Here is a 24,614-nt window from a genome sequence, read left to right as displayed (position 1 = left end):
CTCAGACCCTCGCTCTGCCTCGCCTGCTACCTGCAGCACTGGGCGAGTCTCGGAATAGTACCTGGGGATGGGCACAGCTGCGCCTCCTTGGTTAGTCTTTGGCCATGCGTGAGCCACGCCTGAGCCACACGTGAGCTGCTGTACTACAACGGAAAGCCTCCAGTTCCCGAGAACTGCTAGATAATTGGAAGCCCAAGCAACTCTTCCTAAATCCTCTAAATTCTCCTAAACCTCTGCTTCCTTCACAGGCAATTAGAAACAGAGTCAGTCCCGTGCGCACCTCACTGTCTCTAACTCTACCCTACCTCGTTTGGTAATCAGTGTTATCTCTGGTGCATACATGATAAGACCAGCACCCACTCAGTTCTTCCCAAGGGCATTGTTTTTGAAGCCACGTATGCTCTGTAAGCCCTCAAAATACGAACTGTGGGATTATTATTTTTTTTTTTTACAGGCAGAGTGGACAGTGAGAGAGAGACAGAGAGAAAGATCTTCCTTTTGCCGTTGGTTCACCCTCCAATGGCCGCCGTGGTAGGCGCGCTGCGGCCGGCGCACTGCGCTGATCCGATGGCAGGAGCCAGGTGCTTCTCCTGGTCTCCCATGGGGTGCAGGGCCCAAGCACTTGGGCCATCCTCCACTGCACTCCTTGGCCACAGCAGAGAGCTGGCCTGGAAGAGGGGCAACCGGGACAGAATCCGGTGCCCCGACCGGGACTAGAACCCGGTGTGCCGGCGCCGCAAGGCGGAGGATTAGCCTCGTGAGCCGCGGCGCCGGCCCTGTGGGATTATTTTTACAGCTGTTTTCCTTAAATGTCTAGTGTATGTATAACATTGGTATAGTAAATCATACATTGTCAACATTTATCTACTTAAGTGTGAGGTTCCCTGATAGGACACTAACGATAGCTAATCAGTACCAAGTGCTCCTAGCAGGGTTTGAACAGTGTGCAGGACTCTGCACTTACTTATTGCTGGTTCCTCCCAGCGGCCCTGCAAGGCAGAAACCAAGTGGAAACTGAGGCACAGAGCCAGGTCAGATCAGCTGCCTGGTGACTTGCCACTGGACTCCTGGTGGCTGGCGAACACCTTTGTGGTTTGGAGAAACACTCCTGGCGTGCGGGCTAAGCCACTGGCCCACCTCGCAGAGCCTCTGACCCCCACGTTAAGCCATTCAGCCACTCAGCGTCTCGTCTTTCTGGTTTTCAGCTGTGGAACAACTACTTTCACCTGGCTGTTGCTTTCCTTACTCAAGAATCCTTGCAGCTGGAGAACTTTTCAAGCGCCAAGAGAGCCAAGATCCTTAACAAGTAAGTCCTGACGCTCTTAGCATATGTTCCCGTAGAGGCTAAGCCAGCTTGGCACAAATTGAGATGTAATCACGGTGTAATGAAAGGGTGGCTTCAAATCAGGAATCAGGAACTGCCTTTTCTAACCCCTGAATCAAGATGTAAAATCACGGAGTTCATCGTGGTAGGTTCAGCATTAGTGCAGTCCGAGACTATCAGCCCACACAGAACTCACACTTCCAGAGATAATGACTTCCGCCGGGCACTGTTTTCATGTCGTTGCACGTGTGGTTTCCTGGATCGCTTAATTCTCCAGTCCTGCTCCTGAGAGCTTCCAGCAAGAGCTGTCAGTGCTGCTGGGCTTATGGAGCAGCTCGCCATGGAGTCAGCGCTGTTGCTGCACTGTCTGTGGCCTCCCGCTGCCGTGCAGCCGACACCTGTCTTCTTCCCAGCCGATCTGAGCGGACGGAACCAGCCCTGGCCTCGGTGCGAGCAAACCTCCAGGAGCTCCCCAAGGCCAAGGCCGTGCCTGGCTCCCTGAGCTCTGCAGCCCCAGGGCACAGAAAACTTCCTGAGGTTTGCTCCTGAGGTATGGGCACCCCGAGGCTCTTGGTCCTCTCCTGCCTCGGTTTCCCTGATTTCTCCCTGCACCCTTGGGAAGAGTTCCAGGCCCTGCTCCCAGGCTGCCAAGTCTTCCTTCTTCAACCTCTGCAGTCTCCCGATGGTTCCAAGGCTGCCACCCCACCCCCACCCCCACCCCCACTGCGCCCCGAGGTGGGGGATTCCTGAGGACTCCTCAGACGGCGGAAGCTGCCCAGCCTTCCTCATACTCCGTCAGAGCGCAGCCTCCGTGCAGGGCCGATCAAGAGCACAGCATCTCTGGGGAGCAAGAATCATCTCGGCGATAGGTGGACTGGGCTTGCTCTAAGTACCCCATGGGCATTTTTCACATACACTGAGTGTAGTCATTAAAAAAAAAGAAAAAAGCAGACCTCACCATTAAGCCCTCTTTTCATCTTCACTAGTTCCAGATGAGGAGGGTGGAGCCGTGTTCTCACCAAGTCACTGGGCCAGTCACAGGCCCCGAATGCACAAGGCAGCATCCTGCCTGGCCGTGCCCAGCCCCAGAGCTCAGCCTGGGCTGCTTTCAGAATCTTCCAGCCGTGGTCTGTACCTGTCTCACTGGAAGGCAGCTTCCTCCTGGCCGTCTTTCCTGAGTTCAGCACCTGCTGTCTGATAACCTTTGATGGAGACAGTGTTCATTGCTCAGAAAAGGGAGGTGCACCTGCCAAGCCACGCACCCAGAATGAGGGAGGCCAAGGGTGTGTGCCCGTGGCCCCCAGGACTGCCTGCATGGTGCACCTCCTTGCAGCCTGCTTGGGACTTTGTCCCTCACCTTGGCTCGGTGTTGAGAGACAGGTTTGCCAGTCTGCACCGTCGGACACTGGCCCCGCACGAGGGCTCTTTTGGGACTCACAGGAAATGAGGTGAGGCTGCCTGTGGCCATGGCTGTCAGTGTCCTTCGGCTGCTCTCGTGGTGCAAAGTGCTGTAAAACGGTAACCGGCACACACTGAGCACATCACCGCCAACCCCCTGCAGCACGGACGACCTCGGCTTGTCCTGTTTCAGCCTCAGCAGGTGGAATCACCTGCCCGTGTGGGCAAGGTTCACTGTGGGGTGAGGTGAGGTGGGGATGCAAACGCAGCTCCAGCTGACTTTGGAACCCGCTCACTGCCAAGCATGTGGCGCTCCCTGGCCTTGGAGGTGCCGGCAGGAGCGCACAGGTGCATCGAGCTGGAAATCTGCCCCAGAAGAGCTGGCATGTCTTTTGAGAGCTTCGCCATAAAACACTTTTGTGCTGAGCACTCTGCAGGCCAGAGCGAGGAGCACCGCCCGGGGCCTCCCCTTGCTGGTGTGAGTGCTAACAGCTTCAGCTAAAACAGCGTCAGCGAATGCATTAAACGCACAGGGCCTTGGCCGCCAAAGGAAACATTTGCTTCCCACACTGCTGTGGACTCAGAGGCTTCAGAGCCAAGGAACATTAAACACCGCCAGCTGGTGTCTCCCCTCGGAGCAGGGCTTCCGCCTTCCCGCTCTTGCAACTGGGGTAACGAGACCTGGGACTGCCCTTGTCCCCTCCCACAGGGATTTCCTGGGGAAGGACACCTGAGCATGTCCCCAGGCAGCTCTGCAAGGCTCTGGCAGGACAGCCTTGGGCCCCCGTGGACTGTACTCCATGTGGGGCGGTGACAGGTGACCGAGGACATGGTGTTCTTTGTGCCTGAGTTAAACCTGTGACCCCTGAGGCTGTGTAGCATAAACCACGAGGCAGGTGCACCTGTATTTGCTGTATTCCTCGTGCCCTTTTACACTGTGCACGCTTTGTACTCTGTTTGCAAATTTTGTTTCTGTGTAACTAAGCCAGCATAAGGAACTTTTCAAGGTATCTTAGCCCAGTGCCTAAGTCTTGTAGGCACACAAAGTATCTAGAAATATTTTGCTTAAAACTGACTAGGAATGGACCTTAACATAGCAGTTAGGAAACCTGCATCCACTCCAGAGACCTCAGCTGGTTTCCCAACTCCAGGGCTCCATCCCAGCCTGCTGCTAATGCGGACCCTAGGAGGCAGCAAGATGGCTAAAGTAACCGGACCCCTGCCACCCATGTGAGAGACCCAGATGGAGTTCCTGCTCCTAGCTTTGGCCAGGCATAGTCACAGCTGTTGCAGGCATTTGGGGAGTGAATCAATGGATGGGAACTTTGTCTCTGACTCTCAAATAAATAAATCAGATTATCTGGTAAGAAGGGATTGTGCCTATTCTGTGCTCGGGCAGGGCCTGGCTCTGATGCTATGGACAGAGAGGGAAGACAGACCTCGTGGAGGGGACGTTCACAGCCTAGTTGGAGAGGCGGAGAAGAATAAGTAATGTGTGGAGCAGTAGTTGGGACGAGGTCTGAGGACCCTGGCGACCAGCAGGGAGCCCTGCATAGCCCAGCGTGGGGAGCCAGAGGATTCCCCACATTGTGGACCGCCCAGCTGGCTGGGAAAAAGGCCCGGAAGTCTGCTAGCTGAGTACACTAAGAGCTGGTCCGACACCAGGCCAAGGGAAACGGTCCAGTCTCCAAGCAGGGAGAGGCTCTGGGTGGTCGAAGCAGAAGGGAGTAGCAGGGTCCGGGGCTTGGGGCTCGGAACACAGCACGAGATGCTGGTGACAATGGAATTGACCCCACAGGTCTGAGCCAGTGGCTGATTGCTGATTTGGAACATAGTGGAACACAATGCCTGCCCTGATTTTTTTAAAGATTTATTTATATCTTTGTATAAGGCAGAATTACAGAGAGGCAGAGAGAGAGAGAGAGAAGTCTTCCATCTGCTAGTTCACTCCCCAAATGGTTTCAATGGCTGGAACTGGACTGATCCGAAGCCAGGAACCAGGAGCTTCCCCTGGGTCTCCCGTGCAGGTGCAAGGGCCCAAGCACTTGGGCCATCTTCCACTGCTTTCCCAGGCCATAGCAGAAAGCTGGATCAGAAGTGGAGCATCTGGGACTTGAACTGGCACCCATATGGGATGCTGGCACTGCAGGCAGTGGCTTTACCCGCTACACCACAGCGCCGGCCCCACACTGATCATTTTCTAGCAGGAAAGCCCATAGGGTCTCAGAGAGAGAGAGAGCGAGAGCCCATGTCACGCCCGCTTTGCAGCCTCAGGAGTGTCCCTCGCTGGGCCTCCCTGCCACACCATGAGTTCAACCACAGGAATCTGAATAGGGTTCCCTCGCCCTTCCCAGCCAGCCCTTCCCGCTTCCCTGCCAAGCCCGCAGCTCTCACCAGGTGCATAGCAGGAGATTCCAGCGCCAGAAGCCCTGCCCGTCCACTCCTGCTTGCTTGCTGCTCGTCCTGGTGACAGAGGTCGGGAGGGATAATTAGGACATCCCCTGCCAGAGACACTCCCCAGAGCACAAGGGAAGAACGTGGCCGAATGGGCCTCACCACGCAGAGGGCTGACGGTCACAGCCACACTGAGTGTGAGGCTCGCCAGTGGAGCCAGAACAAGCCGCCGCTAGGGCTCGAGGTCCGTGATAAGTAAGGACAGCTTGTGCAGCGAGGACGGACGGTCCACCCCTGCTGCCGCTCCCCCCTCCTCCCCACGCCTTTGACATCACTGTGGGTCAGCAGCCAGCTCTGGTGGACTGGGTGCCACGTGGGCCAGCCAGGCTCGAGAGCACAGAGGAGCTTCAGTGCTGGGGACCAGGCTTTGTCCGGGAAAGAGACCTGAGCCAGGGCTTGGGCCTGTGTCAGCCTCGGCTTGCAACACCCTGGGACAGTTACAGCCTCCCCGTAGGCTTGAGCGGCCGAGCCCAGCTTCAGGCCTCTGCACAGTGGGCAGGGAGCACCCCGCAAAGGCCTTCCCCTCCCCGATCGGTCCCTGGGCTCTTTCTCTACCTTCTTAGAGGACAGGTATCCCCGTGGGACACAGATGTCACACAGACAACAATATCGCGGCACTGGTTTGGGTGTTTTTCTTCTCGAAGCTCCTGTTGACGAGTAACTGCCACTGTGACAGTGCTGAGGGGTGACTCGGCCATGGGGGCTGCCCCTCCTCAACAGAGTCCCGTGGGAGTGGGCTCCTGGCAAGTTCTGCTCCCCTCGCTCACTCCCTGCCCCTTCTGCCCTTCCTCCCGCCTTCTGCCTTGGGGTCTGGCAACGTGGTCTCGGCTGACACCTGACCCACGCCAGAGCTCCGTCAGCCCCTGCAGCCGTGAGCCGGGTCCATCCCGGCTCTGCCATGTTCTGCCCGAGCACAAGGCAAACTCAGCCGCACCCCGCTAAACGCTGGGTTCTGAGATGCCAGCGCAGTAACGGCCGGGCGTGGACGTGACCTTCGAGGAAAACCGAAGGGAAAGAACTGGCCCCATCCTGCGATGTCGCCTACCTGGGAGCTGCGGTTGTGCATTCCAGAAGAGAACAGGAAATGGGGTCGATTTGACTCATTTTTTTTTCAAGAGACTCAAATTATTCAAATTAGTTTCACTTTAGGAACTAGAAGTAGACCCCAGGAGACAGACTGAAGGGGTAGCCTCGTGCCAGCTTGGCGTGGAACAGCTGAGTGGATGCCCACGTGCGTGGGTGATGAGTGCGCTGCTGAGCTGGATGACGGAGGTGCAGGTGGAATGAGGCCAGGCCGGCCTTGTCTGCCTGGGGTCCTGTGCCCCTTCTCCACCAGGAACCCACCCACCAGTCTTGCTAATTCAGATGAAAATGCCTCCCTCCACCCCGGCTCCCTCGCTGTCTCCGCCTGCCCTTTCGCCACCTCACTTCCTCACCGCCCCCACCTCCGGCTGTCTCCACAGGTGCTGAATCGGGGCTGTGGGGTGGGCCCTGCCGGTTGCTCTCCTTGCACCCTTTACTCTGTGCCGTAGTCAGGTTTCTGCTGTTGCACACAGTCCCCGAGGCTGAGTACTTCACAAGGAGGGCGGCTTATTCCGCCCATGGTTATGAAGGTGGAGCATTTCAGGAGTGGGACTGCAGCCTGTGCTGGGCTTCCAGTAGAGGTCCCGCCCTGCTTGCCGTGCGGTGGAGACATGGAAGGGGAAGCAAGCATGTTGGGGGGGGGGGTCACACATGCAAGAGAGAAATGGGCACGCACCTGCTCCCCAACACCCGCCTATCACAGTCCCTAACCCCTGCCACAGGTCCTAACTCAGTCTCTGGGGAAGATGTTAGTCTGTTCTGGCAGGTGGTACCCCCATGACCTAAGCACTTCCCAGTAGACCCACCCCTTACAGGTCCCCCACTCTCTCACCTGTATGTGGGGGGCCAGCTGCTGGCCCGGGGACCTCTGGGAACAGGCCACCTCCCAACCGTGCACCCTGTCCCAAACACTCCTCTTCCCACCACAGAACTCCAGCCAGGTTTCTCCTGGCTTCCTGCCACGCAGCATTGAGTGGTGGGATTTCTCAGTTATTCTCTTTCCTTAAGAAAGTGCTTTTCCAGTTATAAGCAGAACAGCCTGGTACCAGCAAAAAACAGATGTGTGGGCCAGTGGAACAGAGCAGAAACTCCAGAAACCAATCCACGCATCTACAACCAACTTTGACAAAGGAGCTAAAATCAATCCCGGGAGCAAGGACAGTCTCTCCAACAAATGGTGCTGGGAAAACTGGATCTCCACAAGCAGAAGTATGAAAAAAGACCCCTACCTCACACCTTACACAAACATCCACTCAACATGGATTAAAGTCTTAAATTTATGACTCAATGCCATCAATTAGGGAACATTGGGGAAACCCTGCAAAACATTGGCATAGGCAAGGACTTCTTGGAAAAGACCCCAAAAGCACAGGCAATCAGAACCAAGATTGACAAATTAGATTGCATCAAATTGAGAAGCTTCTGTACTGCAAAATAAGCACTCAGCAAAGTGAAGAGGCAGCTGACAGAATGGGAGAAAGTATTTGCAAACTATGCAACTGATAAAGGATTAATAACCAGGATCTATAAAAAGCTGAAGAAACTCAACAACAACAAAACAGACAATCCAGTTATGAAATGGGCAAAGGACTTAAACACGTTTTTCAAAAGAGGAAATCTAAATGGCTAACAGACACATGAAAAAATTCTCAGGATCACTAGCCATCAGGGACATGCAAATCAAAACCACAATGAGGTTTCACCTCACCCCAGTTAGAATGGCTTCCATACAGAAATCAACTAACAACAGATGCTGGTGAGGATGTGGGGGGAAAGGTACCCTAATCCACTGTTGATGAGACTGCAAACTGGTGCAGCCACTGTGGAAGACAATATGGAGATAGCTTAGAAATCTGAATGTAAACCTACCATATGATCCAATCTTCCCACTCCTGGGGGGAATGTAATCAATACATGAAAGAGTTATCTGTACCTCCCATGTTTATTGCAGCTCAATTCACAATGGCTAAGATATGTCATCAACCAAGATGTCTATCAACTGAAGACTGAATAAAGAAATTATGGTGGGGGCCCATGCTATGGCACAGCATAGGTTAAAGCCCCAGCCTGCAGCACCAGCATCCCATATGAGTGCTGGTATGAGTCCCGGCTGCTCCACTTCCATTCCAGCTCCCTGCTAATGCACCTGGGAAAGCAGAAAAGATGGCCCAAGTGCTTAGGCCCCTGCACGCAGGTAGGAGACCTGGAAGGAGCTCCTGGCTCCTGGCTTTGCATCGGCTTTCTGCAGCTGTTGTGGCCATCTGGGGAGTGAACCAGGGGATAGAAGACCTCGCTCACTCACTCGGTCTCTACCTCTCTCTGTAACTTTGTCTTTCAGATAAAATAAATCTTTTTTTAAGAAAGAAATTATGGTATGTATACACTATGGAATACTACACAGCAGTAAAAAAATTGAATTCCTGTCATTTGCAACAAAATGGATGCAACTGGAAAACATTATGATTAGTGAAATAAGCCAGTTCCAGAAAGATAAATTCCATATGTTCTCCCTGAGCTGTGGTAACAAATGGAGTACCTAAAGGGTAACCTATAGAAGTGAAATTGATACTTTGAGATACAAATATTTTTAAAGATTTATTTATTTATTTATTTGAAAGTAAGAGTTACACAGAGAGAAAAGGAGAGGCAGAGAGAAGTCTTCCACCTGCTGCTTCACTCCCCAATTGGCCACAATGGCTGGAGCTGCACTGATCTGAAGCCAGGAGCCAGGAGCTTCCTCAGGGTCTTCCCATGCAGGTGCAGGAGCCCAAGGACTTGGGCCATCTTCTACTGCTTTCCCAGGCCGTAGCATAGGGCTGGATCAGAAGTGGAGCAGCTGGGACTTGAACCGGCGCCCATATGGATGCTGGCACTGCAGACAGCAGCTTTACCCGCTACACCACAATGCTGGACCTATAGATGCAATAATTTTGAACAGCCCTTGTCTTGACTATTGAGGAACAGGGTTTTTTTTGGTTGTTGTTTTGTTTTTCCATACTATTTGTTGTACTCTTTACTTAGTGGAGGGTTAAACTAAGTTAATTGAAATTAGAACTTAGTAAAAAATAAGAATGGGAATAGGAGAGGGAAGAGGAAGAAGGGTGGGCGTGCAGGCAGGAGGGAGGCTAGGGTGGGAAGCATCGCTGTGTTCTTGAATTTGTATTTTTGAAATGCATTGTCACTAAACCTTAAATAAAAGGTTCCTAAGTAAAAGGAAGAGAGGGAGGGAAGGAAGGAAGGAAAAGGAAAAAGAAAGCCTTTTCAAGCCGAGGGTCTCCGCCGTTGATCTGCCCCGGACATCATCGCGGCGGCTCTTGTGTTGGCTCCCTAGGTCCCTCTGCCCAGCAGTGAGCATGGACTGAGAGCTGGGATACAGGAGTATTGGGTGCCATTTATTTTACTGTGTGTTTATTGATAAATTCCCAATGTTAATACGCCTGTGTGGGCTCTTGCCTAATACTCAGAGAATACCAACGTAAATGAACAAGGCAGCCTGATAACTTTTAAGCTTTTTATTCAGTGAGAGAAATGCATAGGAGAGTGTGGGCCCTGTCTAAGAGAGAGAAGTCTGGGCTCACACCGAGTACCAGGAGCCAGCCACGGGAGGAGCATGCAGGCCCGGAAGCATGGAGCCGGGCGGCCCTAAGGCCACTCGCCCTGGAGGTGCCGGGCAGCGTGGGCCACAGTGGCAAAAGGCAAAAAAAACAGGGCTGGGCCCACCATGTCCCAGGCCCTGAATCTACTTCCAAAGGGGAGTGGTTAATTAGCCTGATTGGCAGGTGGGCACACAGGTGTGGTCAGGTAAGGGCATGAGGTCACACAGGGGCGTGGTGAAGGCCTGGTCTTGCAGGCCTCATCAGTTTTATCCTACATGCCTGCCTACAACAGCTAGAAGCCACATAGGTTTATTGTCTCCCAGTCCTGGAGGCCAGACGGCTGAGCTCCTAGGTGCCGGCAGGCTTGTCTACAGGTCCCGAGAGGAGTCTGGTAGACCCCTCACCCAGCTTCTACTCCTGGCTGCCCACAGAGCTCAGCACTCCTGGCCCCATCTTCCTGTGAGCTTGCTCCTTGTGTGTTCCTGGGCGTCTGTCTCTGTAAGGCTCCCCTGCCTCTCAAGGACACCAGCCATTGGCTACAGCACCAGCCTACTACAGTACGACTTCATCTTGACTTGATTTCCCCTGCAGAGACCCTTTCTCCAAAGGAGGTCGCGTCCACACGCATAGATGCAGACACGATATGCATAGAGGTCTTGTGACTGTTTGACTGGTGTGCGTCTCCCCGCCTGAGCCTGACGGTTTTGTCTGTCCTCTATTGAGTGCCTCACAAGAGCCGCCGTGGTGATGTCCTGGGCAGATCAACAGCAGAGACCCTGGGTTTTGTGTGTTCTCTAGTGAGTGTCAGATTCTTGCTTTTCCATGTCCTCCGTGTGCGGCTTCCAGCAAGTGCCCAGTGCGTGTCCACTGAGTGACCCTTGTGACTTGTCGGGGACTGTAGTGAGGTCCAGTCGGAGACTCGGACGGCCCTGGGCCAGCTTGAGGGCTTCCCAGGACAGACAGGGACGTCATCCCGCTGTCAATCGTCCCGAAGCCCAGATGTGCGTCAGGAGTCATTTTCCAAGTGTGAGAGATGAGGCTGAGGGTCACAGTGGCCCAGTGACTTGCGTGTGTGCTGGGATGTGGGTACAGGTCGGCCTTACCCCCAAGCCTGGACAGGTGGTTCCCACTTCTTGGGTCTGAGGTGCAGGACACCAGCTACTGAGGTCAGGCCTGACAGTGAGCTGGGGGCAGTGAGGACACAGTGAGCTGGGGCAGTGGGGACACAGTGAGCTGGGGGCAGTGTGGACACAGTGAGCTGGGGCAGTGAGGACACAGTGAGCTGGGGCAGTGGGGACACAGTGAGCTGGGGGCAGTGTGGACACAGTGAGCTGGGGCAGTGGGGACACAGTGAGCTGGGGACAGTGTGGACACAGTGAGCTGGGGCAGTGGGGGCTCAGTGAGCTGGGGCAGTGAGGACACAGTGAGCTGGGGCAGTGGGGACACAGTGAGCTGGGGGCAGTGTGGACACAGTAGCTGGGGCAGTGGGGACACAGTGAGCTGGGGCAGTGAGGACACAGTGAGCTGGGGCAGTGGGGGCTCAGTGAGCTGGGGCAGTGGGGACACAGTGAGCTGGGGCAGTGGGGACACAGTGAGCTGGGGCAGTGGGGACACAGTGAGCTGGGGCAGTGGGGACACTGAGCTGGGGGCAGTGTGGACACAGTGAGCTGGGGCAGTGGGGGCTCAGTGAGCTGGGGCAGTGTGGACACAGTGAGCTGGGGCAGTGAGGACACAGTGAGCTGGGGCAGTGGGGGCTCAGTGAGCTGGGGCAGTGGGGACACAGTGAGCTGGGGCAGTGAGGACACAGTGAGCTGGGGGCAGTGAGGACACAGTGAGCTGGGGCAGTGGGGACACAGTGAGCTGGGGGCAGTGTGGACACAGTGAGCTGGGGCAGTGGGGGCTCAGTGAGCTGGGGCAGTGGGGACACAGTGAGCTGGGGCAGTGAGGACACAGTGAGCTGGGGCAGTGGGGACACTGAGCTGGGGGCAGTGTGGACACAGTGAGCTGGGGCAGTGGGGGCTCAGTGAGCTGGGGCAGTGTGGACACAGTGAGCTGGGGCAGTGAGGACACAGTGAGCTGGGGCAGTGGGGACACTGAACTGGGGGCAGTGGGGGCTCAGTGAGCTGGGGCAGTGGGGAGCTCTAGACAGACCACGCAGACTCCAGCTCTGTGCCACCGTAGCCCTGTGGCGCCAGGCGGGTCAGTTCATCGCCAGGGGTCACAGTTTCCTCCTTGGAGGAGGAGCTGGGGCAGTGGGGCAGTGGGGACACAGTGAGCTGGGGGCAGTAGGGCTACAGCAGGGCTGTGCTCTGACAGCTGGGGAGCCGCTGTGGGGTGAACACAGACACGGGGGTCTGAGGCATGGACACCCTCCCCCCACACTTTGCCCTGTGCCTGTAGCTGCTCCCCCAGGGTAAGTCTGGGCACTTAGGCTGTCCAGAGTGGTGCCCAGCTCTGGGCTCACCCCCAGGGAAGGAGCTTCCGCCCAGAGGCTCTGTTATCTGGTTTTCCCTGCTCCGTGGGAGCCTCCTGAGGGCGCTGACAGCTGTGACTGTGCCCAGGGCTCGCTCGGAGGCGGGCATGGATTCATCAAGAGGCCTCAGATGAAGACTAAGTGCAGATCAGTCTTGCTGCCAGGGAGATGCGGTCTCGCCCTCCACCTTCAGTCCTGATGCTGCCTTTGCCCCAGGCCCGCGTGCTCCCCGCGTGGGTGGCTGTCAGAGCAGCACGCACGGCACCTGTGTGCTGCCGCGGGCCTGGCACTCACCAGGGCGGCGTACTCAGAGTTCTGCTGCTCCCTGCTCTCACAGGGGCCTGTTTCCCCTGGAAGAGAGCCCTCTTCTGGCCCAGGGGGGCCGACCCCACACAGGCCTTGGAGGGCGCAGGTGTCAGCACCAGTCTAGGAAAATGGCACATCACTCCCTGGGGCCACTCGTGACCTCACCTGCTATTCCCACTGCTGCCGGAGGCTCCTGTGCCCAAACCTCAGAGCATCCAGCCCCCCTGGGAGCTGAGGAAAGGAGCTGAGCCCGAGGCCAGAGAGGCACAGACGCCGACACAGGGCAGCCCAGCGCTAGGCTCTTGTTTCTGTGGATTTTCTCAGGATGGGACAGATGTCTGGGAAGCATGGGGGTGGGGATAAGCTTCAGTTCATCAAGACATGTGAAGCCGGCCCTGTCTCCAGGCCTCAGGCCACCTCCGTGTAGTGAGGGTCTACGGTGGCAGGGACCCCAGGGGCTGGGGTGGAGCCTGTGTTCCCAGGCCCAGCCCCTCTGGTGCTGGAGTCTGGGCTTCCCCAGGCCTGCTCAGCTGGGAGGTGCCTGGTCCACCTGTACCCTCAGGAACCTGGGAGGGGTGGGCACAGGTGTGCCCCTGCCCCGATGAATGCCAAGAGGACGCCAGCCTGCCTGGTGGCCACGAAGCCACCACATCACCCCAGGCGTGGCAGCGGCGGCAGGGATCCCTCTGTCTGTGCAGGATGAACCTGGCACTGGGAACAGCTCCAAGAGCCCGAGAAGCTTACGTAGCTCGACGTGATGGAGTCGTTCGGCCTGGGGCGATCTGGGGTGCGGTCCTGGCCAGAAGTGTGCTTTCCTCTCCCCCAGGAGCACGGGTCCAGTGGCATTGCTGCTGGTCCCTTTGCACTGCCCGATGGGCCTGCCCCCCAGCTGAGGTTGCCCGTCATTTACAGAATTACCCGCCTGAGCGCTCACGTGGTGGTGGGGCTGGGCTTGGGGTGATATCTTTCTTTTTTTAAATTTATTTACTTAAAAGAGTGACAGAGAGAGCAAGAGAGACAGATCTTTCACCTACTGGGTCTCTCCCCAGAGAGCCACAATGACCAGGGCTGGCCCAGGCCAGACTGAAGCCAGGATCCTGGAACTCCATCCTGGTCTCCCACTCCCACATGGGAGGCAGGGGCCTGAGAACTTGGGCCATCATCTGCTGCTTTCCCAGGCACATTGGCAGGGAGCTGGATTGGAAGTGGAACAGCCAGGACTGGAACCGACACCCAATACGGGATGCTGACATTACAAATGGTGGCTCAGTCCACTGTGCCAGGACACCAGCCCTGGGGGTCCTCAGAGGCCTGGCCCATCCTGGAGGGAAGAATCAGTGCTGTGGCCTCCCCCACACCGCGCCCAGATGCCAGGACAGATTCTCCCTTCCTGGGCTGTAGCCGTCTCCCGCCGTGAGTGACAGACAGGTGCTCGGGGCACCATAATGAGGTGTCAGTAGGCTGTGGCTGTTGACTTGGCAGCCGGGAGCCCCAGCAGGATCATCTGTAATCAGAGCCTTCCCTCCCACGTCGGCTGCCACCAGGACAAACGAACGGAGCCGCTCCTGACACAGCTGCTAACTGCGATGCTGTATGCTAATTTTGCAAATTATTATTTTTAATATAATCAGGTTTTTCCTTAGGCAATAAAGGAAAAAGTTAAATTGCTCACAAACTAATAAAGGTTTATCTTCTGAAGCATCGAATTCTGTTTACTCCTGAAACACACACCTCCTGTGTTCACCCACGGGGAGGAAAATTAGCATTTATTTTCCCTGGTAAACAAAAACCAGTGGAATATTTGTCGATGTTTCTTGGTGTTAAGCCCTTCCTGGCATTAATGATACAGAAGGTGAGACACTCGAAGGAGGCCTTCCCCTTCTCCGGGCCTTCATTTTACTGTGGGAAAGCTGCTGCCGCGTGGACGGGGTTTGCGGTCCCCAGAGATTGGCCTTGTGTGAGGACTTTATGTAAGCTGCAGCCATGGGACCGGGAAGGTCCCTGAGGGTCCCCACCCGGTGCCCTGTGGCAGCCCTCCTCCTTCCGCCCCTTTCCTGGGAGAAGTCAGCGCTTTCACGCCCCCTTGGTCGGCCCCAGCGATGGAAACCTTGGGTTGCACTGACTATCCACCTCTGCTTTTCCCACGCTCTAAAGAGTGACTCAGCGATTTCCCTTCCCTGCTTTCCAGGTATGGAGACATGAGGCGGCAGATCGGCTTTGAGATCAGAGACATGTGGTACAACCTCGGTGAGTGGCTGGGTACCTGGGCGATCCCTGGTGGGTCATGACACTGGCCCTGTCCGTCCCTGCTGGGACGTCTTTAAAGTCTGAGTGGCCTCTGTTTTTGGTAAGAGATGGAAGACCAAAGGAGAGGGAGGAAAACCTGATTGGTGGAACAGAGAGGTCGGTGGAGCGCCCCCTTGTGGCTTACTGGCGTCTCTCAGTTTCTCTTGCATCAAACCATGGAGCTCATCCTGCTCTCACGTCCTGTGTTCAGATCACAGAACCCAGCTTCTCAAGGGTTTATTTACCGACTCACAGCTTGATCCTGTACTTAGATACTAGACAAACTGCCATCTGGGGCGAATGAGCTCCTGCACTCATGGCACTAAGGGACATGTGCATTTAAGATATGAAATTGATGTCATTTTGTTTGTAAATAAAATAATTAATATAGTTCACCTGTCCATCCTCATCAGTAACAACAAAGAATTGTCTATTGAAATTTTAACCAATACAACATATAATTCTTTTTAAAGATTTATTTGAGAGGCAGAGTTAACAGACAAAGAGAGGGAGAGACAGAGAGAGAGGCCTGCCATTTGCTGGTCCACTCCCCAGTTGGCCACAACAGCCGGCGCTGGGAAGCCAGGAGCTTCTTCTGGGTCTCCTATGTGGGTACAAGGGCCCAAGCACTCGGGCCATCTTCCACTGCTTTCCCAGGCCATCAGCAGGGAGCTGGATTGGAAGTGGAGCAGCCAGGACTTGAACCAGCACCTGTATGGGATGCCGGCACTGCAGGCAGAGGTTTAGCTTACTAGGCCAGTGCACCAGCCTAGCACATAGTTCTTTTAGATGAGCTTCTTAAAGAGTGGGCCGATGATGATTTGGTGTTTTCTCACCGTCTGTAGTGTGCCCCCTGTGAAGCTGGCCCCATCCTAAGTTGAGAAAAAGCTCTTCCTGACAGTTCTGGGCCTTGCTTTGTGCAGAGGGGTCCCAGGCTCCTGCATACCATGCAGTGGTCACTTGGTGGCCTCGCCCAGCTCCTGAGCTGGGCTGCAGGTGCACTGCCTGCCTCCGGATGGCCAGGCCTCTGCTTCTGTCCTCAGAGCACCAGAAGCCCACGTGGCCTGGAATGAGAAGGTCTGGCTGTGCCTCCAAGACCGGTCTCTACTGGAAGGCAGGGGTGCATCCGGCCACTTCACTCTCTCATCTTCCTGTAGCTCGAGAGTGCCACTTGTTCCACCAGGGCGGGGACCACGTAGCCGCACCCCAGCCTGCTTCCTTAAGCGGTCGCTTGCTGCCTGCCTTCAGGAAATTGCAAAAAAGATGCAGAACAGAGCGACGGGGTCAAAGCAGAATGGACTTGGATGCAGGCGGGTGGCTGGACCTCATCACCCCTGAACACCCCCTGGGGCAGACAGGAGTGGGGTTCGAGGGCCTCACCTTTGATGTGGTCAGTAGGTTCCCGGTGACCTCTTCCTGCCTCCGAGGGGCCTTTGACTGCTTGTCCCTCCCGAGGTCCCTGGTGTGTGCCCGAGGCCCCTAGGAGAATTTCAGGTCTCTGTATTTCTGCTGAGTCAAGGATGGAGTCTTCCACGCGCATCCTTCCCAGGCAGAGGACCTGGGAAAGCAAACCCACAAGACCCTCGTGGACAGTGCTGAAACACAGGAATGGAGAAGTCTGGGTGCTCACGGGCCCCCAGTTAGGGTCTGGGGGATACAAGCGCAGTGCAGAGGTCCCGAGCGGAGGGCATGTTGGTTGCAGCGGCTCTGTCTCTGTGCCTTCTCAGTACATCCTGTCCCCGCACGCGCTCCAGGAAATGGCTGGGGCTTCGCTGGTGACTTGGCTGTGACAGCCTCAGGGCTCAGAGTCCAGGCGCTGGCTCTCGGCCATCGGAGGCCCTGCGGAGCTCACAGCCAGGAGCCTGGTGGGCCCTGTCCTGCCCTCTGCCTTGCCACCATGCCTCACCCTGGGGGGAGGGGAGCTGCTGATTCCACTGGGAGTTTCCCCCCTACCGTGCCGGCTCTGCAGCCTCAGCCTGTGTCTCGGGGGTCCTGGGCTCCCATTCTGCGGAAAGGGGGGGGGGGGGGGCTGGGTTGTCGAGATCCTTACAGCGCTGAGGCCCAGTGATCTGGTAACACTAAGATCCAGTGATGTCAGCAGCAAAATGTTAAAGTTTGCCGAACAGGAAGATTCATTGTCATTAATTGCTCTGTGTTCCTTCTTAAAACTGTGCTCTGAGGGATGCATTTGTCATTTGCCCTGGCAGTCCAGATGGTGGGACCCAGGCCAGGCAGGGACCGCGTGTCGCTCCAGCAGAGAGGGGAGCAAGAGAAGCGGAAGAGACGTGCAGGGGGAGGGCGTGGAGGGCGCCTATGGTTCCATGCTGGACCTTGGAGAACCCAGAGCCTTGGGAGAGGTGACGTGACCCCTCACCCACCCCGCTCTGGCCAACCAGGCTATCAGTGTGGACTCACAGGCCCTCGGAGAGCAGCCTCTGTCTGCGGCCATGCTCCTTGATCCTTCCTAAAATAGAGTGACCACCTTCTTGTGGGCTGGTCGGCATCCTCTCTCCAGGACACGCTGTGAAGTTACGTAAATACTTTCTCATGAAGATGCTTCTTACGACCAGGCTCGATCAGGATTCGCACATCATGTAGGGGAGCTAGCGATGCCCCCAGCCCAGGTCCCGGGGGCTGGTACATGTCGAAATGCCTCCTTCTTGATGGACAGCTGCTGCCCCCGGCACAGCTGGCCTGGGCCCTGGCGCCTTCGGCTCTTGTGGTGGTGCCACGTGACAGGGTCCCTGCCAGGCATAGAGAGAGTGCCCACACCCAGCCCTGGCTGCCGCCGGCCGGGGTTGTCCTGGTGGAGGGTGCTCTGGCCTTTCCAGTTTGGGGTGAATTGTCTGATGTTAAGCATTTGTAATGTCACATCTGGAGCCCCAGAGACTGGCCAGCGTTGAAACTGGTTCTGTTACCTTTCGTGCCTGTTTGCCACCAGTGCAGTGAGGGACGCAGGCATGGGCCCTGCCTGTCTGTGCACAGTTCCTCTTCCAGGCCCATGGGGAGGTTGTGCCTCCCGAGGGGGCACGTTGGTCTCTCTCTGATTTTCTATGGAATTTTAATTAATGCATTAAGAGACACCATCAGCGAGGACTCCCATCCACAGGTTCACTCCCCCCAGATCCCTGGGGGATGAGCAAAGCCAGAACGCGAAAACTCAGTCTGGGTCTCCCACGTGGGTGGCAGGGACCCAGCTACTGGAGCGGCCACCGCTGCCTCCCAGGGGCTGCGTGGGTGGGAAGCTGAGTCAGGAGCTGGATCCCCGGATCAAACCCAGGTTCTCCCGCTTGGGACACGGCATCGTAACCTGAGCCTGACCTCCAGGCCAAACGCCTGCCCGACTCAGGGTGTAGAAGCCCATTCAGTGAGGTGATTGTGTTGACCTTGCTGGGCACTTTAGATTTGGGGTGCGACTAAGAGAGCAGATTTCCCCCATTCCGTCCTGTCCCTGGCTGACCGAGTCTGTGATTAACACACAAGATGTGTGTTCTGCAGCTTTTCAGCCGAGAACTTGCCTCTGGCATGAGTCTTACACCATGACCTTGGCCAATTACGGGCAGGGACTCGGAAACAGCAAGTAGTCACCTTTCTCCCCAATGATTGCTCTTCCTTTATCTCAGAAAGGAAGGAGAACCGCATGGTCTACACTGCAGGCATCACCTTGGTCCTCATTGATTCCAGACTCCAGGTCATCACGAAATTTGAGCACCATGTCCCCCAGGGGAAATGCAAATGTTGAAACAAACAAAAACAAAGTGACTGCCAGAGAGCGGGCCGCCACCCTTGCTCCCCTCGGAGCTGCTGTTGTGAAGTTAAATCCCCCGGGGTCCCACTGCCCATAGACCTCAGCTGTACTCCAGGGCGTTGTCCACTCCTATGGTAACTTACTTTTCCCATCCCCACTTGCACAACCACGTGTTACTGCCTCGTGTGTCCCTCCCAGCTTGGAGCAATGAAAAGATCGTGGCTGATGAGCAGTGCGCCGTCACCCTCATCTGTCTTCCGAAACGTCGGCGCCGATGTTTTTCAGGCATCATACAGGGAAGGCCTCACCTAAGGCCTTGATATAACAGCATTTCTGAAGGGTGCTTTGTAGAAGTTGCACGCCTTCCAGAAACATTGAGCATTTGGGGAAGTGAGGAGAATCAGACGGTTGTAGCCGTAGTTAAAGTATTAATTATTTAGGAAAATAATGAAGTTTTAATTGTATTCAAATCCACTATTGAAGGTGATGTTCTGAGTGTGTGTGTCCACCCAAAAATCTTTAGGCCAATTATTAAAATTATGTATTTCTTTAAGTAGAGTTATTCATATTAACCAAATGAGTGCAGTCTCTCTCTTTACAGAAATCTATATTAGCTGAGTTGTTAAGAAAACTAAATTCTCTTGAATATCGTTGAGTTCCTGACCATGTAAGAAATATTAGTAAATATTTACAGAATGAAACGCTGATGTTAACACGGTGTCACGCGTAACTCACTCGAGCGTTTAGTTTCTTGTGGGCTCCCCTGCTAAGTGCTGGAAACGAAGCGATGCTAACGTGTGGTGAAAAGAACACAACCCAGAAAAGCCTTGCCGGCGGCTGGCTCTGCACGGGTCCCTGTCCCCTTCCTGTGAGTTCCCCAGCGGCTTGGTTTGAGCTCACAGCGTCCCTGGGTGACAGGTGGCTGCTGTCGCTTCTCCCACCGCCTTCTGCTCACGTCAAGCTCTTTGTGAGCTCACCCATGTTCCCCTGGTGCGTAGGAATTTAGCGGCCACACAGCCGGAGGCTATAGCGTGCGGCACCAGCAGCAAAAACCCACACGAGCGGGAGGGAGAGGCCCTCTCCTGGGTCAGGCCCGGTGCTGGAGTCTGTGGGGCCCATGGGTTTTCCCCTGGGGACGCTGAGTTAGCATCTGAGTCAAAGACAAGGCCCAGAGGAGTAGGAGAGCAAGATCTCCAAGAAAACAATTGAACTAGAAATGTGTGTGCAGCCGGTCTGTTTTCCTGGGGCTTATTTTCGAACTGTTGCACGCCAGTGGTGCGTTTCCGGTACAGAGAAGTGGGCAGACTCTGAGCACCACGCAGAGGTCCTGTGACAGGAACCCAGGACCTGGGTTCAAATCCTGTCCCTGCATCTCCAGTGGTCGGCCCATTCAGCAGCGTTGGGATTAGCCCAGTGACACGGGTTCAAGGCACCTGTCTCCCGAGGCTCTGAGGGCACCATGTGATGATGTTGCTGCCGGCTGTGCTACATAGCCAGTGCTTAGTGAATGTTTGCTGTGTTTTAATATTCGTTAGTAGTCACCATGGCAATACTGTTTTTTTTAAAAAAAAATAACTTGAAGGTTTACTGCATTTTAAATCCTATCTGGACAAGATACATGAGACAAGATTAACAAATCAGCTCCTCTAATAAACGTTTTCCTCTCCAATAATCTCCGGGGAAGGTAGCTGTTCACCCTCTGAGGCCGCTGCTTCGTTTTGCTTCGTGTGTAGTCGTTGGGGTGTTCCAGACCTCACTGCGTGTTATCTACGTGGGGCCCAGTGGTGGGCGCCTCTTCATGAAATGTTGCAACCAGAAGGGACCCAAGTGACCGTCTGCCCGACCCCCTCGACAGGTCCCTGTTCCCGGCAGGGCCGTAGTCAGCATCCCAGCCCTCCGTATTGTTTTGTCCACCTGTGTCCTTCTGGGATCCCTTCGTAACTCTTGAATAATACATATCTTTACTCCAAGGTCAGCACAAGATAAAGTTCATTCCCGAAATGGTCGGCCCCATCCTGGAAATGACCTTGATCCCCGAGACGGAGCTGCGCAAAGCCACCATCCCCATCTTCTTTGACATGATGCAGTGCGAGTTCCACTCCACGCGGAGCTTCCAAATGGTAAGGAGTGGCCCGGGAGGCCGGGGGGACGAACCCGAGCCCCACAGGAGAGCCCCAGACAGGCCTGGGGCCGAGGGCGTTGAGTGAGGAAGACAAAACTCCCTGGAGCTAAGACGGAGAAAGCTGTGATGTTTCTGGCTGAAGAAGCTCTCGTCCTTGGCACTCATCTGTGGGGAGGGTTGGTCTCAGCTTTTGCTTATGTCTATCTGGGTTTATGTATGAATTCCCTCCTAGATAGAAGTGTCTCCCCTGTGCACCTACAGAGTCTAATCAAATGTTGTCGTATCTGGCAGACTGGCTGCTAATTGCAGGGTTGTGGCCCTTTGAAACCAGAAGTCTGCTGTTAACCTTTTAAGTGTGCATCTGAGTGTTTGTCGCGTGCTTTGGAATGGATGAGAATTGTTCAGAACACTGTGTGTGAAGTGCTTGCAGCAAACCGTAACCACACGGAGGGAAAACCGCATGACCGATACTGAGGAAGAGCGGCCTCTTTCCCTGGATCCCAGGAAAATAAATTGGCTCACACATATGCACACGTGTACACACAAACGTGTACATGTGCACTCACGCATGCGTGCAGTGACTTTATTTTTTTAAGACATTTTATTTATCTGAAAGGTGGAGAGAGAGGGACAGAGAGACTAAGATCTTCTGTTTGCTGGTTCACTCCCCAAATGGCCACACATTGTCCAGGTCTGGGCCAGGCTGAAACCAGGAGCCAGGAACTCCCTCCGGGTCTCCCACAAGGGTGGGTACCTGGACTGTCACCTGCTGCTTTCCCAGGTGCGTTAGCACGGAGCTGGATCAGAAGATTCACCCTAGAGCTGATGTGGGATGGTGGCATCACGAGTGATTGTTGAACTCACTGCACCACAGCACGGGCCCCGTGGCTTTATCTTTAGGGTTCTGATGGCTTGGTCATGACACCTAAGAGGAGCATCAGGACAGCCCAGATGCAAGGGGTCCTCTAAATTGAAGGCTGGCTTTAAAAGCTACTGTATGGGGCTGGCACTGTGGCACAGCAGGTTAAAGCCCTGACCTGCAGTGCCGGCATCCCATATGGGCACCAGTTCAAGACCTGGCTGCTCCACTTCCTATCCAGCTCTCTGCTATGGCCCGGGAAAGCAGTGGAAGATGGCCCAAGTCCTTGGGCCCCTGCACCCACGTGGGAGACCTGGAAGAAGCTCCTGGCTTCTGGCTTCGGATCGGCGCAGCTCCAGCCATTGCGGACATCTGGGCAGTGAACCAGTGGATGGAAGACATCACTCTCTGTCTCTACCTCTCTCTGTAACTCTGTCTTTCAAATAAATAAAATAAATCCTTTTTTTTTTTAAAAAAAAAAAAAAAAGCTACTGTAGTAATCCAAGTTACTGAAATACACTCTGCATTTTGCATCGATTTCTGGGGAGTTTTGAGAGCAGTGCTGTAGCGAAAAGAAACCAAAGCTGCACCTTCCAGGTCGTGTGATTTAAAGGGCCAGTCCTCCTGACCCTCTGCCCTGTATTGCCTACGGGAGGTGGGGATGCTCAGATTCTCGCTGGTCAGCCTGCATCGCTATTGCATGAGGGCATCGTCCACACAGAACAATATCGCTGATGCCTCAAACAAAAAAGAGAGATGTAGTAGAGAAGGACTCTCCGCCGGGAGGAGGGGTTGACTGAAGACGCTGCTGTCGGGCAGACCACATCCCCAGGCTGGGCCGGGTTCTTCCTCGGCAGTCAGCGAGTCTCCCGAGATCTTGAAGTCTCTGACCCAGGGCTGTGACACTGGGATCAACCTGACTGTCAGAAAGGGATGTTGGAAGGTGGCAGGTGCTTGGCACACTGGTTACAGTGTCTCTGAGGGTGCCTGCACCCGTATCGAATGCCTGCATGCAATCCCAGCTCTGTTTCAGATCCACCTTCTGGCTAATGCATCCTGGGAGCAGCAGTGTTGGCTCAAGGACCTGGCTCCCTGCCACCCACGTAGGAGACCCAGATGGAGCTCCTGGCTCCCTGCTTTGTCATGGCCCCGCCCTGGCTGTCGCAGGCATTTAGGGAGTGAACCAGCAGACTGGAGATCTGTCTGTCTCTCTCTCTCTCTCTCTACCTTCCAAATAAAATGAAAATAATAAAAATTAAAATGGGTTGCTACAAGGGTAAAATAAAACCAGACCCATACAGCCCTCAGCACTGTGCCTGGCTCCATGAAAGGTATCTTTCAACTTTGCTGTATTGCAGGGCTCTGGGTGGGTGAGTCCCTGTCTCAGGACCTTGGGCCCAGCACCACTCATGGGCCTGGGCGTGGCCATTTCCAAGGTTGGCCTTCAGCGCCTGGGAGCACGCAGGAAAAGATGGCAGTTGGGTTGTCAGTGAAGTCGCTCTCAGCTCCACACACCCACAACTCTGCTCTGAAACCCACTGAAGGGGCGTGGTATCACGGGTAGGCTGTGCTGTCATTGTACGGGACCCTCTAGGCAGTTTGTGTACGGTGACCAGAGGTTGTTAATTTGATGTTATTTCAGCAGTGGGTAGTTCGGAGGGCTTTTTTTTTTTTAAGATTTATTTATTTGTTTGAAACGCACAGAGGGGGAGAGGGAATGGGAGACAGAGAGAGAGAGAGAGAGAGAGAGAGAGAAAGGCCTTCCATCCACTTGTTCACTCCCAAGTTGGCTGCAATGGCCGGAGCTGAGCCAGTCAGGAGCCAGGAGCTTCTTCTAGGTCTCCCACACGGGTGCAGGGGCCTAAGGACTTGGGCACAAAGAGGAAGCATCTGCTTCCATGTGTGTTTTGTAAAATTGAAGAGAACACATTTTTAAAAGCACAGATGTTTTGTGGTCCCCGTTTACTGTTTTTGTGCCAGGGATAGAACGTTTAAATGCTGTGTCCGGTGTTTTGCAATTTATCAAAGACGTTTTCTTTGACTGGAACACAGACTGAGGATGGCACGACATTCATGAAACGAATCGGCCAACTCGTGCTCGCCCACACCCTAGAGCTGGGCTTATAGGTGATTTGCAGATTTTCACTAAATATGAATGAACACAGTCGTGCAGTGAACACATTCATGCATTTAACTTGGATTTATTTTGAAAGCCCAAGTATGCATTCTCAGAAATTCAATTACTGATCCAAACTCTGTGTTAACTTTAGACATGATTGCCGTGAGAGGTGACCCATCCCGCTTGCTGCTGGCACTAAATCATAGTCCCAATTTCAGCACCAACTCACCGGAACTACGAGTTGTAATTTAAAATGCTTTTTCTAGGCAAAAAAACTCATCTGACTTTCTGAATTTTGTATGACTCAGGCCCAAAGAAAGACTTTGTGAAAAATTGCTACTAAAGCATCAGGCAAAGTGGGAAATGTATTTATATAGATAAATGTCAACTAGCCCGGAAAATGAAGATCAAAAGCCCTTAAGACAGTCTGTCATCTGTCATTTCTGAAAGCAGCTTGGGTGAAAATAAGGCAAAGGCAGTTGGAACGGAGATGAATGGGAGTTCAGCTTCTGGAGCGCCCCTCCTCCTCCGCACACCCCTCTGGTCCTCCTGGCGCCCATTTCCCAAGGAAGTGCCCTGTTCTCTCCTGCTGCAGGGACGTAGCTGTGCTGGCAAATGGCACGGAGCTCATGCCAGCTCTAGAATGTTCCCCCTCCCTTCTGAACACCGTACCCCTTGGGGCCTTCAAACCCTGCCCAGTACTGGGGAACCCAAATTGCTGGAGTTAAAACAATGCCAGGCACCTTGAGTTCTGTCTCGCAAGCTGTAGCAGCGTCACCAGCATCACACATGCCTTGCACACACAGGAACAGACACGGGTGCACCCAGCACTCCGTTTGTGTCTAA

The 24,614-nt window shown here is 54.6% G+C and overlaps 1 protein-coding gene across 1 annotated transcript in view; it reads left to right on the top strand.

Annotated features, from left to right (window-relative positions):
• DOCK1 (dedicator of cytokinesis 1) overlaps positions 1–24,614 on the top strand; it is a 491,536-nt gene that overhangs the window by 395,555 nt on the left and 71,367 nt on the right. The window contains exons 31-33 of the mRNA XM_062215058.1: positions 1,206–1,306; positions 14,823–14,881; positions 20,640–20,788. Of these exons, the coding sequence (XP_062071042.1) occupies positions 1,206–1,306; positions 14,823–14,881; positions 20,640–20,788 (309 nt within the window). The remainder of the gene's footprint in view (positions 1–1,205; positions 1,307–14,822; positions 14,882–20,639; positions 20,789–24,614) is intronic.

This window comes from Lepus europaeus, chromosome 17, assembly GCF_033115175.1.
Source record: "Lepus europaeus isolate LE1 chromosome 17, mLepTim1.pri, whole genome shotgun sequence".
Lineage (NCBI taxonomy): Eukaryota > Metazoa > Chordata > Mammalia > Lagomorpha > Leporidae > Lepus > Lepus europaeus.
Note: the sequence above shows the minus strand (reverse complement) of the source record. Positions and strands in the feature narration are given on the sequence as shown.